Source organism: Prunus dulcis, chromosome 3 (assembly GCF_902201215.1).
Source record: "Prunus dulcis chromosome 3, ALMONDv2, whole genome shotgun sequence".
Taxonomy (NCBI): domain Eukaryota; kingdom Viridiplantae; phylum Streptophyta; class Magnoliopsida; order Rosales; family Rosaceae; genus Prunus; species Prunus dulcis.
The window spans coordinates 14,450,259-14,462,725 of NC_047652.1; the positions used below are offsets into that span (position 1 = coordinate 14,450,259).

Here is a 12,467-nt window from a genome sequence, read left to right on the forward strand (position 1 = left end):
TCATAAGAAGAGGACGTGGCTGAACCCTGACCGTCCGCCACCTGACAACTTGGTGTGACACGAACGGTTTGGCTCCAAGCAGAGATGACTGGCTCATAATTATCTTGTTAAAACTCCCTATAAAGAGAACCTACCATTCGTGTAAGGGGGAATCTTTTGAGTCCAAAAAGAAGTATCTCAAGATAGACCCAAACCCAACGAACCAAATCTCCTAGCCTTTTCGTCTAAAATTTGTATAAAGTATTCGTATTTCATACGTTTTTTTTTTTTTTGGTCATACGTTGGCCACAGGAATATTGAGGGCTAAACTTTATCTCTCTTTGCTTTGGTTACACTTGGATTCACCTATGTTGTCAGTTGAAATCTTATATTGTCAAAATTTTGGACTTCTATGCAAATTAGAGATTGTATTTTGTTATATTCAACCGTTGGTGTGAGATGAAATCTTATCTTGTCTGAATCTAAGATGTTTGATTGAATTGTGGAAAAGAAAAGAAAACTCAACTTTTAAGCCTAAGCATTTCAAGTGGGAGTTGTCTCAATCCCAAATTTGAGAATCTTTTTCTAGACTTCACCAAATTAAAAGATTTGAAACCCCATTTATTCTATTGGAGTCTCATATGGTTTTGAGACTCTTGTCTTTGGGGGGAAAAAAAATTTGCCTTCTCTGTCTGTCTGTTCACGTGATGAGGGATAAAAAGTGAGCTTACATAAATCCGTTTCATGCAAATTTTTCTCCCACTGCACATGCTATAACAGTTAACAGTTGCACCTTGCAAATTCCAAATTCTTAGGAGGGGCATCATTTGATATGCAAGGTATACCAACTCAAATGCCAGTATGGGTATGGATCAAGTTATCTAACTTTTTGCACAACAGCGTTGACTTTGATTTTTCCCCTTGCTCAATGTGGGAAGATTTTCTTTGGTTTTATCAAATCCATTATTAGCTGGCAATTATCAAAGGAAATCAGAAAAATCCCTTCAAAGCTTACTTCTGTTTCACAAGTTACAAAAATATTTTGGTTTATCTGAAATGTAACTTTAAACAACTCCTTCCAGAAAACATTTCCATCTAGTATTAAAAAACGTTCATTTAAAGCACCAATATAATTGGACAAACAGTTAAGGGCTTCCAAATTTTGATTCTTCTTAATTTCTATAATTACCATGCAATAGTTTTCAGCCGGCAGCACCCAAAACACGATTAATTTAAGATTTAATTTTAATGGAATCTTCTTGTGGTTTAGGCACTGCAAGGTGGCCCTTCTCCTGCAAGCTCTTGACAGTGTCATATAGGCACTGTTTCACTGGAGTGAACTCCAAGCCCAAGTCTTGGAGCTTCTGGTTCGAGAACTTGTACGGTTTTACTCTGGGTTTGACTTCATCTGAGCACCTGTAAATGCATGGCAAACTAATTAATATAATCCCACAACAATTATAAATAAAAGTTAAAAAAAAGAAGTACAAATATGTGCATTAAAATATTTGACAATAGAAATCCATTAAAAAAAAAAAAAAAAAAGGCTGCACCATTTAAAATCTATATAAAAGAAAACGAATGATTAGCCAAATATTTCTTTATTCTATAAAAAAATAAATAAAGGACCATTTAGTCTCCATGCAGAACTAATAGATGATGTCCTCCATGAACTTGCAGGCCCAGGGAACAATGGGTAGGTGAAAAAAAGACACACATATTCGAAGTATGAGAATGACATGTTGAAAAAGAAAGAAATTTAAAATAAATAAAAAATTTCAGGGTGAGGTGGAGTCTTGGAGTAGGTAAGGACTCATCTTCTCCACAAGTATTTTGATCCATTTTACAGTTTCAACTTTTTGGGGCGTCTAGTCCTTCATGCAGACAAGTCATAGTTGGTGCACCTACTGCCCCACTTCTACAAGCAATCAAAAGCATACACATGACGTCTTCGATTCTATTCTAGTCAGGGGCATCAAATCATACAAATTCGGAAAGCAAAGAAAAAATAACTCATATAAAAAACATTTAAAGCAAAGTACCAAATATGAAACTACTAATTAGTAAGTCGATGTCTTTTTTCAATAAGCTAAATGTTGTTGGCCACAAAATTGTAAACTTGAATCTTCTATCTTTAATTACTAATAATTACAAACAGCACCATTTGATGACAAAATTAATTTAGAAAACTTTCGACACAAGTTGTATACAAATTTATTGCTATTATCTTGTATATTCAATTCAAGTGCACACATTTCATGTATTTAATTTTGTTAGACAGGAGGAATCCTGAACTTATTTAGTGACAGAAAGCTCTATATAAACTACTTCTGTCGCCCTCAATTCATTTTTTCTAAAACCTTAAAAAAGTTGAGGTAAATTTCAATAATTTAGAACTAAGAAGATATTAAATCAATGGCTTAGAGCCGTCTACGTATCCAAACACTAAATCAATCACTCTGAGAGTCATCCACGTGTACATGAATAAATGTATTTACCATTTCACTTATACCAAAATAACTAGGGATGACAGCGGACCAGTTCAGAGTCGGATATGGCAATATCATCCCCGTCCCCGCACCCATCCCCATCTCGGTTGTTAACATGTAGCTCAAAAAACATCTTATTTGGACAATAAATAAAGAAAACAAAATTGATGATGATGTACTTACTTGGTGGGAATTGGGTACTCTGGGAAGAACTTGGCTAGGATTTCCACCACATCTCCACGATGAAGCACACTCTCAGCACAAAGGTACCTTCCAGAGGCAGATGGAATTTCATACACCAGAATGTGGGCCAGAGCCACGTCCCTAACATGCACATAGGCCTGCACAGAATTGGCATAAGTCTTGGCTGAGCCTGTGAGGTACTTGAGGACGTGGATGATGCTGGCGTTGATGGTTGGTTGCAGAAGTGGTCCAAGCACCAAAACTGGGTTCACCACCACCAAATCCACCCCTTTCGCCTTGGCCTCTTCCCATGCTGCCTGCTCTGCCACTGCTTTCCCATAGCAGTACCAGTTCTGAATATATATGATTTTATATTTGTCAGATTCTTTGTTAATTATAATTTGCAAAACACAAACTAGATTTTGATCATTTTTATTTGGATTTCAAAGACTATTTGATCTTCTGTGAAATAGGTTCTAATTGTTTTCGGTGATTTCATCTTTGATTGATAAATTGAACTAAAGGTCAACTGAATAGGTTACTCTGGGATGTTAGCTAGGTAGGGCTTGTCATTAGTCATTACATGTTAACAACCAAGTTTTAATTGGTCGTTTTCAACTTTTCATCACAATGTATGTGCAAATTTCCTTCATTTACTTTTGTGGATCACCTTTAACAACTCTTTATATATGTTTAAGTTTTAACAAACAATTTTCTCTTTCCAATCATATATATATTGGATCACACCTATATGGTGTTGTATTGATTTAAAATGTTATCATCTCATTTAAAGTGTTTTTAACTTTAAATATTTAGTTACATACTCATTCTTAGAAATAGTGATATAAATAAACCATACACTATTTAATTTCCATAAACAAACCGAAAAAAACAAAACTCAAAAATCAACAACTAGCCTGTTGACTTTAATTTTGATTATTAAATTACTTTGATGCCATATGTTTTGGGTTTTTTTTAATGAGGTTTTGAGGTTGAGCTTGTTTTAAGAAATTTATAGCAATTTTATAATCTATAAGAAGTTCGAAGAATTTTTGTTATATTGAAAATGAGCTTTGGTTGTGTTTCTAAAGTTCATTTAATATATGTTTTTATTTTTTATATTTTGAGCCCTTATATTGGACATAATAGTAAATCCCTCTTTTAACTTGTACTACATATTCTATAATTTTTTATTTTTTATTTTCAATAATAATTAGAATATAAATTTTCTATAGAGCTCTTAAAATAACTTTATAGTTATTCCAATTGAAATTTAACTTGAAAAAATAGACCATGATTGGAGATAACATCCATAGGTTCATTCTCTGATTAATTACTAGACAAAACAATTGTTATTAATTATGGCGGACATGAATTAGGCGAGTTGGTGAGAGCATTGAGCTTGTCTCCTTTCACCTAAATTCAAGTCCCCTCTCTGTAGATATTAAATTAATTTAAAATAGTTTACACTAAATCTTGCATTAAAAAAAATTTATATTTAATTATGAGACACTGAGTGATAAACATATCAAACAATTGATGTAATTTTGTGTGCATCATGAGTCATCATACTATATAAATTGGAGAGATAAAATAATAAAATAAATAATATTATGTCCTAACCTTGGTGTTCTTGCAGAATTCAAGATCACTCCAACAAGATTCATCGACCACCACATCAGGGCCCCTGGTGGGGTCCATGTACACCGCACCGATTGACGACGTGAACACCACCCGTTTAACCTTAGCTTCTGCTGCCGCAACAATCACATTCTTTGTTCCATTCACCGCGGGCTCCACCATTTGTTCCTATATACACATCATTCATTGTCTTATTAAAGAAATGTCAATTAAAAACAAAAAACAAAAAAACCAATCCCTTCAAAATATTTTAATAGCATAGAGATGAGATGTTATAGTAGAAAATCATGAGCGAATTTTATTTTGAGTTAAATTACAATTGAATTTTTCTTTTAGGGATTTTGGTACGAGTTATATTTAAAGAAATTATTGTATAGTATGAAAAAATAAGTCACTATAACTTTCTTATAAGCGTTTATAAAATGAGACATGAATTTAAAAGTTGCTTTGGAAAATATGAAAAGGAAAAATATTCGTTACCAAAACCATTATCCGTTACCAAAGTATTCCTTCTTATCTTTTGTTTTTTTCCCAAATAGTAATAATATTTATTGGGTATTATGGGACTCAGAGAACAATTTTTGGAGGCCCACAAACATCACAATTGACAAACAGATCGATTTGGAATCTTAGGAACCCATGGTTTGTTATAGTGGGTTGGTGAAGACTAAAGAGAAAAAGTGTGCATATTTTCCGGCATTTTCACGGCAACCAAACAGGAAAAGGAAGAAACAAAGTAAGGAAACAGAGACCAAAAAAAAACTCACTGGGTCATCCGTAACAGGTGATGCTGTGTGAAAAACGCCATCACAGCCGTTGATGGCTTCTTTGAGGCTCTCATAGTCAAGAAGATCAGCTTTACGCAAACTTAACCTCTCTTGAGCTCCTTCAAGCTCCCTCAAATGAGCATTCTTTGGGTCATCTGTGATCAACCCAAAATAAGAAAAGCACCAAAATGGAAAAAAACATATCTATACAAGGAAGAATTATGTATCCCCATATATGTTACGTGTTACCTTGTTAAACTGTGAATAAGAACCACAAATTCAGATATAATTTAAATGAATGGTCTAATTCACAGTCCCGCTACATAACATGTCGATACCCGAATGTAGGACAAAACAAACAACTCATAGGCCAAGAAGATAATGATTTGGACTGACCTGGGTTTCTCAAGGTTCCCCTAACAGTGTAGCCTCTTTCTAGCAATAGTTTGACAATCCAGGAAGCAATGAAGCCTCCAGCTCCGGTTACACAAACAGTTTGGCCATGGCCTGAAACTGAAGAACTATCGGCAGGCATCTTAATACTCAGCTTGGTTTTTGGGGAATGATTTTTTGTTTTGCTCTTTTGGTTGGTGGGATTGGAAGAGATCAAATAGAGACAAAGAGAGAAAGTTTGAAGTTTGTGTTTTGTGATGGAATAGCTGCTAGTGCGGCTTTATAAGGAGGAGAAGAGCCTACCAGACTCACCTACCGCCGGTAAAATAAAATAGTTGAGTAAAAAGATAAAGATATGTAAGGCTTTAACAATTGCTTTTTTTTTTGTTTTTGTTTGGTCGGAGCTTTAACAATTGCTTTGTCTAACAAGTGGAAGAGAAAATGTCACATGACTTTCTAGTTTTTTCTTTTCGCTGTAGAATAATGATATTTTAATTGGTGTTATTGGTGGGGTTTTAAACGAGTGGTTTATGAATTCTTACGTTTGAGTTTGGTTATAATCTTTTATTTATAAGAGTACACAACCAATCAATCATCATCTCAATGACATTTTTATCAATTTTAGAAAATAATTTAAACACCCTTTTTCTTTTTACCCCACCCCCCTCCCCCCCACCCCCCCATCTGTACACTCCCACATTTCTTTTGGTTTTGATCACAATTAGTCTCTAAACTTTTTTAAAACCTTCATTTTAGTCTTCAAACTCTCAAATCAATCAATATGATCCTTCATCTTTAGGTCAACACATCAATTTAATTTTTGTTGTTGCATTCCGACAAAATTTTCAATAAAAACTAATTGTGTGTCATCGCATGAGCCACTTTAAATGGATATTGTCATCTAATTGTAGTTCATTTAAGTCCTAATACTCACATTTTTGCTCAATAGGGTATATCTTACCAATTAAGATATTACACTAGAGTCCATCAAGGAGAACATATAGCCTTATTGAGTAAAATATGTGAGAATTACTTTGAGTTGTTGGTGGATAGGTTGTATTTGAATGAAAATACCCCTTCAAAGTTGGTTAAGTGAATAAATTTAACAAAGATTTTGACAAATGTGATGAGAAGGACCAAATATTTGTGTGTGGATCAAAAGATTAAGAACCACATTGATTTATTTGAAAGTTCAAAGACTCAAATACTGAGATATTAGGGAAGGGGAAATCGAACTGGGGTGCAGGGGTAAACTCTCATACATTTGTTAAAAAATAAAATAAAATAAAATCTACTCATCTCATCCCCATTATTCCCAAAATATATCCCTTCATTCTTCTCCCCATTCACCTTCCACTTCCCTTTCTCCTAAATTTTTGTGTTGATATTTTAAACAATGCACTTGTTGCTCAAGTGGTTAAGAGGAGTTATTATTGTATCTGAGGTCATGTATTTGATTGCTTCATCCACCAATATCACTTTTACAAATATATATAAATAATAATAAAAAAGGGCTTATTTGTTGAAATACCCCCTGTAGTTTCGAAATTGTCTCAAGTTGCCCCTTGAAATTTATAATGACTTAACGTCCCCCTGAACTTTCATTATGTGACCAAAGTTGCCCCATTCCATTAGGCCCCGTTCGGTAACGTTTTAAGGGGTTGTTTTCATTTCCGAGAACAAAAATGAGGCAAAAATAAGTTCGGTTGCCCAAAAACAAAAAACATTGAGAATGTTTTCATAAAATGAAAACAAGTTCATGTGTACTTGTAGAAAAAAAAAAGTTGTTTTCATTCTCATGGGAAAAGTTTTCATAAAAATAACTCACATATTATTATTTCAAATTGTACTACCAGACACGTTTTCATTATTTTTGTTTTCTAAAGATGTTTTCTAATTAATTTACCAGACGCATTTTTATTTCCTGAAAATGCAAATTTGTTTTCTTGTTTTCATTATCTGAAAATATTCTAAGAAAACATTCACCGAAAATGTTACTGGACGGGCCCTTAGTTTTCAAATAAAAATTGTTAATTTCGCTTACGCATGTGTAGTTTTAAAATAAATGTTTTTTCTTTAGAGAAATTATTTTAAGTGTTTAAAAATAAATTAACTTTTTAAAATATTTAAAAACCCAGCAGCCCTTCCAAACCCCCCAACCCCTAGCAAGTATTAACCACATTCTCCCTCCCCATTCTATTGCTTCAATGTCCCACCCCATCCCCCGATCTTCTTAACGGCAAACAACTCTTAGAATACTTTATTCTCATAATATGTTCCAAAAGTAAAGTGCTTTTGTCACACTCCACATGGATCTTCCTAAGCTTCACGTTAATCGCCCATTAAATTCATAAAAGAAGAAAATGAAAAATCATGAACAACCCATTTCATCAATTCAAACAATTCTCTTAATCCATGATTCTACAAAAGAATAAAATAAAAGTCAATGATGGTCAAGCAAATCAGCACAACCCCAACATTCCACAAATGAAAAGAAAGCAAGCAAGAGTCGGAGTAGTAAGACTGCGGAAGAGGGCCGCAGAGGAAGGTCTGGAGACAGTGAGTGAGACAACCCAACTGCTGCAAAGAGAAGTAGAAGACAAGATCTTTTTTAGATCCATCCTTTCTCATCTCTCTTTCCCACTACTCCATAACCACAACCTCCACTCCACATTCCAACCTACTAACCATGCTGCTCCACCTTGGTTGAATGGATCTCGCAGGGGAGCTGTGGCTGGGTTGGGATTTTGATGGAGGGTGCGACGACGGGATCTCTCAAGGCAGGGGTAAGTGTTGGGTTAAATGGCTGGAGATCAGAATTAGAAAGGCGGCAGATGGGTTTGTATGGGAAGATCAATTTGGTGGTCGTGGGTAGGAGGTGTGGGCGGTTGCTGATGTGGTTGGGGTGTACAGTGGGATGGTGGTACGATGGAGCCAAAGAAGATGATGCATAACTTAGGGGCTGTGTTAATTTTTGTTTTGTTTTGTAATTTTTCTGTTATTTAATTATTTTACATATTTGATTTTGAATAATTTCAAGCATTTTTTTATATTTAATAGTTAAAATTATCAAAATACCCATGTCACGTTAGCGGATTTAATGAGTTTTATATGAAAACTAGCTGATTTAATGAGTTTTATCTGCAAACTAACGGAATGGGACAACCTTAGTCATAGAATGGAAGTTCAGGGGGGATGTTGAGTAGGGATGGCAACGGGTCGGGTAGGGACCGGGTATGACAATACCATCCCCATCCCCGCTCTCCATCCCCGCCCCCGTCCACGAATCCATCCCCGTTTATTAGGTTTCGAGGAATCCCCGTCCCTGTCCCCGTCGGGGGACTATCCCCCACACCCGCCCCAAATCCCCTATTTTTTTGCATAAAAAAAATATTTATCATACATTTTAACATTAAGTTTCATATTAAATTATCATTCAACACATCCAAATTAACTATAAAGTTCAACTCAACTATTCAAAATCACATAAATATGAAATTCCATGGAAAATTAGGAAGAATTAGGAGAGAGAAGTTAACTTATGGTTAAACATAAATATTATAAATATTTATTTATTTATTTAAATATAAACATATATTTTCGGGTCGGGTTCGAGGATGGGGACGCCAATACCATCCCCTCATACCCGTAGGGGATTTTTCAAGTTCTGGGATTCCCATACCCGATACCCATTTAGCCCCGAAATCTCCCCCCGTTAGGGTCGAGGACCCGACGGAGACCCGCCCCTTCGAGAATTTTTGCCATCCCTAATGTTGAGTCATTATACACTTCTAGAGACAACTTGAGACAATTTTAAAACTACATGGCATATTTCAACAAATAAGCCTAAAAAAAAATTGTGGTTCTAATGATTTTACAAGTGTTATAATTTGAGTAAATTTTGAACAACATAATGACATGTCACCTAGAAATTTCTCCATGACACGGGAGAAAAATTAGGTCGTGTTCGAGTTATCTTCGTCTATGACATGGATCACAATTTTAATATAACTTTGGGATGAGGTCTGACTTGCACTATATTAGAACCTCTCTCAATTATTTGTTTATTATTTTGTCAATAACCCTCTCAGACTCTCACTCACTCACTCGGCCGTCTCTCTCTCCCTCTCTCACTCACGAAACTCACGAAACCAAACCCTACACTATTTCTCTCCCGATCTCTCTCACTCACTCACTCACTCACTCGGCCGTCTCTCTCTCTCTCTGTCTCTCTCTCGACTCGTCCCTTGGCTCTCTCTCACTCTTAGTCACATCTTTAAGTCTCTTAGAGTCGCGCGAGATTCATTCTCTTTCTCCAAACCGAACCAAACATCATCCAATTTTATTGGTTTTTGGAGCGAATCCTTGTAAATTCTGGAGGGCTCTGGTTCATTCTAAGGTAATTTGTATGTATTTGGTTTGAATTCTTAGTTGTTTTCATTTTCCCTAATTTAGTAGATTATTAGGGTTCTGAAATTTTGGTATTCTGTTGTAATTAACACAATTTGTTCTTAATTTTGCAGTAGTTGTGCTTAGTCTCTGTGGGTTTGGATTAATAGGCAAAATTGAAGGTATAAATATTTCTGTCTCAATCTCTATTTGTGGCTTAAAATTGAATGTGTGCATTAGAATTACATATTTTTATATCATCAGCTCCACATGGCTTTACTTTCGATGTATGGATTTTTGGTATTTCTTTCTTTATGCTTATGGTTTAGGCTGTTTAGGGGGTCCAATTTGAGCTGGATTGTTCCACAATCTTGTGTGGCTTTATTCTGCGAGAGGCCTAAGTTGTTTGGTGATAGTAAGAGGGGTGTGGTTCTGGGGATAATTCTTTCGTTTCTATATATTCAGTTTGGAGAGTTGTTTCCTAGTGCCTTGTTCTGTTGTTGTGGATGCTTGTTTTTGCTGCTTTTGCTGAGAGCTTTTTTAGCGTAGTGGACTTCTTGTCCTCTGTTTTTGTATTTGTTTGCTTTAATCAATGAATTCTGTTTCATATAAAATAAAATATGATCTAGTCATTTAGTGTAAAGTTACCTAGGAGGTACCTGTTAGAAATCCATGCAATATATAAAGTGTTAACCTTGCTCATAAATATGGTATAATGTTCATTAAAATATTAATATAAAAGAAATGAACGGATTTTTGAAGATGCGAGGGGCAGAAGTGGAGGAGGTGCGGGAAAAAGCAAAGTACTGGGCAGTGCTGTAGGCTTCTGTTTCTCCTATTTTTGGGAATTCATCTCTTTCAACCATTTTGCTTGATTGGGCTGCAGTGTCTTCATTAGGATTGTTTTTCTCATAGTTGTAAATGTCGGTACTAGTTTTCTTGTTTCCTTCTATTATTGCTGGAATACTTGTCCACTTTTCTGTATGGTTTTTTAATGAAAAAAAAATTTCTCCCTTTCTTTAAAAAAATATTTATATATATAATATAAAAGAAATCTGCATATACTGCCGCTTTTTAATTATTTATTATTGCAAATTTGTGGACCTAGAACCTTAGGGGAAGTAGACGATTGGGTAACTAGTTCACTTATTTTATTTTGATGTGATTAAATTGCACTTTAGATGATTATTGAAACTTTTTTGGGTAGTTAGTTTAATGTGTTTTTCTGGTGGAATTTCATTAATTTAATAATTTGTTTGTAACCTATCTTTGCTGTTGCTGTTTTGAGTGAAGCTTGTTTATGGAACGAATGAAGTTTGTTTGTAACCTAACCCTTTTTTTGATTTCATTCACAGTTGTTTAGCATCGCTGCTGCTGCTGCTGCCTGCTGCCTCCTGCTGCTGCTGCTGCTGGTATTCTGAGCTTTGAAAGTTTGGAAAATTTTGCTTAAATGGAGGTAAATATTCGTTGCTGCTGCTAATCTCTTTAAATCTGTTTATGTAATCTGTATAAATCTGTTTTTGTAATATGTTTAAATCTGTTTATGTAATCTGTATAAATCTGTTTTGTAATCTGTTTAAATCTGTTTTTGTAATCTGTTTTTGTTTAAATCTGTTTTGTAATCTGTTTAAATATGTGTTTGTAATCTGTGTTTGTAATCTGTTTTTGTTTAAATCTGTGTTTGTAATCTGTTTAAATCTGTGTTTGCAATCTGTTTTTGTAATCTGTTTTTGTAATCTGTTTTTGTAATCTGTTTTTATAATCTGTTTTTGTAATCTGTTTTTGTAATCTGATTTTTGGATAGGATATATGTTTAGGGAGTTGTATGCATAGGAAAATCTGTTTTGACAGTTTAAATGTGTTTTTTTTAATAGGATATATGTTTATGTTTTAATATGTTTATTGCATCTTATTTCAAGTATGATTTGTTGATGGTGAAACTTTGTGTTAATTCTTTTAAGTGTTGTGTAGGTTGCTTTGTGAAGGCTTTTGGAAGAATGGATGCAGCATATTTTTTGCAAGGATATTATCTCTATGTGTATTTTTGTGATGGGTTGTAATCTTTAATGTCATAAGTTTAATTTGGTTTGTGTATTATTTTTTGTAATGGTTTGTAAGAGATTATATTTCCTTTCCTTGGTTGGTTGGTTGAATGTGTGTGTGAGATTTATTTAGTCTAGAAACTTAGATTGGAATGATGGATTTTTATAGCTTGAATGTACATAATTTCAGGTTTTGAAAGACAAGTAAAAATTGTTTTGGGCTTGTTCATAAGAATTTAATAGGTTTTGGCAATTTGACAAAAAAAAAAAAGGGTTTTGGCTGAAATGAAATCGGATTGGACTTTGTTTTGCTAAAAAAATATGATTTGGGCTTTTTTTGGCCCCAAACAAATCAGATTTAGGCTTTTGAAAAATTGTAAAAATGGGCTCAAGCCCAAGCCGAGACAAAGCTGACCCGACCCGAGAACCGAGCCCATTTTCAGTTCGGCCCATTTTTCGGATTTCACCCTATACCCGACCCGACCCGAGAACCGAGCTCCACTTCGGTTTGGCTTGCGGGTCGGCCAAAATTTGACCCGACCCGAACCGTGCCCAGGCCTACTTGCAACCCAGGTTCGGTGTCT

The 12,467-nt window shown here is 34.8% G+C and overlaps 1 protein-coding gene and 1 long non-coding RNA gene across 3 annotated transcripts; one reads left to right on the top strand and one right to left on the bottom strand.

Annotated features, from left to right (window-relative positions):
• Positions 1 to 964: 964 nt before the first annotated feature.
• On the bottom strand, positions 965 to 5,838 carry LOC117622111 (cinnamoyl-CoA reductase 1-like). The gene is made up of 5 exons (XM_034352660.1): positions 5,456 to 5,838; positions 5,060 to 5,214; positions 4,275 to 4,460; positions 2,652 to 3,004; positions 965 to 1,395 (listed from the first exon to the last, which is right to left on the bottom strand). The coding sequence occupies exons 1-5, from the start codon at positions 5,592 to 5,594 to the stop codon at positions 1,212 to 1,214; spliced, it is 1,017 nt and encodes a 338-aa protein (XP_034208551.1). The 5' UTR covers positions 5,595 to 5,838; the 3' UTR covers positions 965 to 1,211.
• A 3,699-nt stretch (positions 5,839 to 9,537) lies between these two features.
• On the top strand, positions 9,538 to 12,084 carry LOC117622417. Of its 2 annotated transcripts, XR_004584984.1 has the most exons (4): positions 9,538 to 9,851; positions 9,976 to 10,023; positions 11,197 to 11,297; positions 11,813 to 12,084. It is a non-coding gene; the product is annotated as an uncharacterized LOC117622417 (long non-coding RNA). The 2 variants fall into 2 exon arrangements; XR_004584983.1 differs by lacking the exon at positions 11,197 to 11,297 and having other exon boundaries at positions 9,542 to 9,851.
• Positions 12,085 to 12,467: the final 383 nt, after the last annotated feature.

Excerpts from the sequence above, each read along its gene's own strand:
- LOC117622111 (XM_034352660.1), bottom strand. The coding sequence starts at position 5,594 with ATGCCTGCCGATAGTTCTTCAGTTTCAGGCCATGGCCAAACTGTTTGT. Across the intron at positions 5,215-5,455 it reads GGGAACCTTGAGAAACCCAG|ATGACCCAAAGAATGCTCAT; the intron begins GTCAGTCCAAAT and ends GGTTGATCACAG. Across the intron at positions 3,005-4,274 it reads AATTCTGCAAGAACACCAAG|AACTGGTACTGCTATGGGAA; the intron begins GTTAGGACATAA and ends ATATATATTCAG.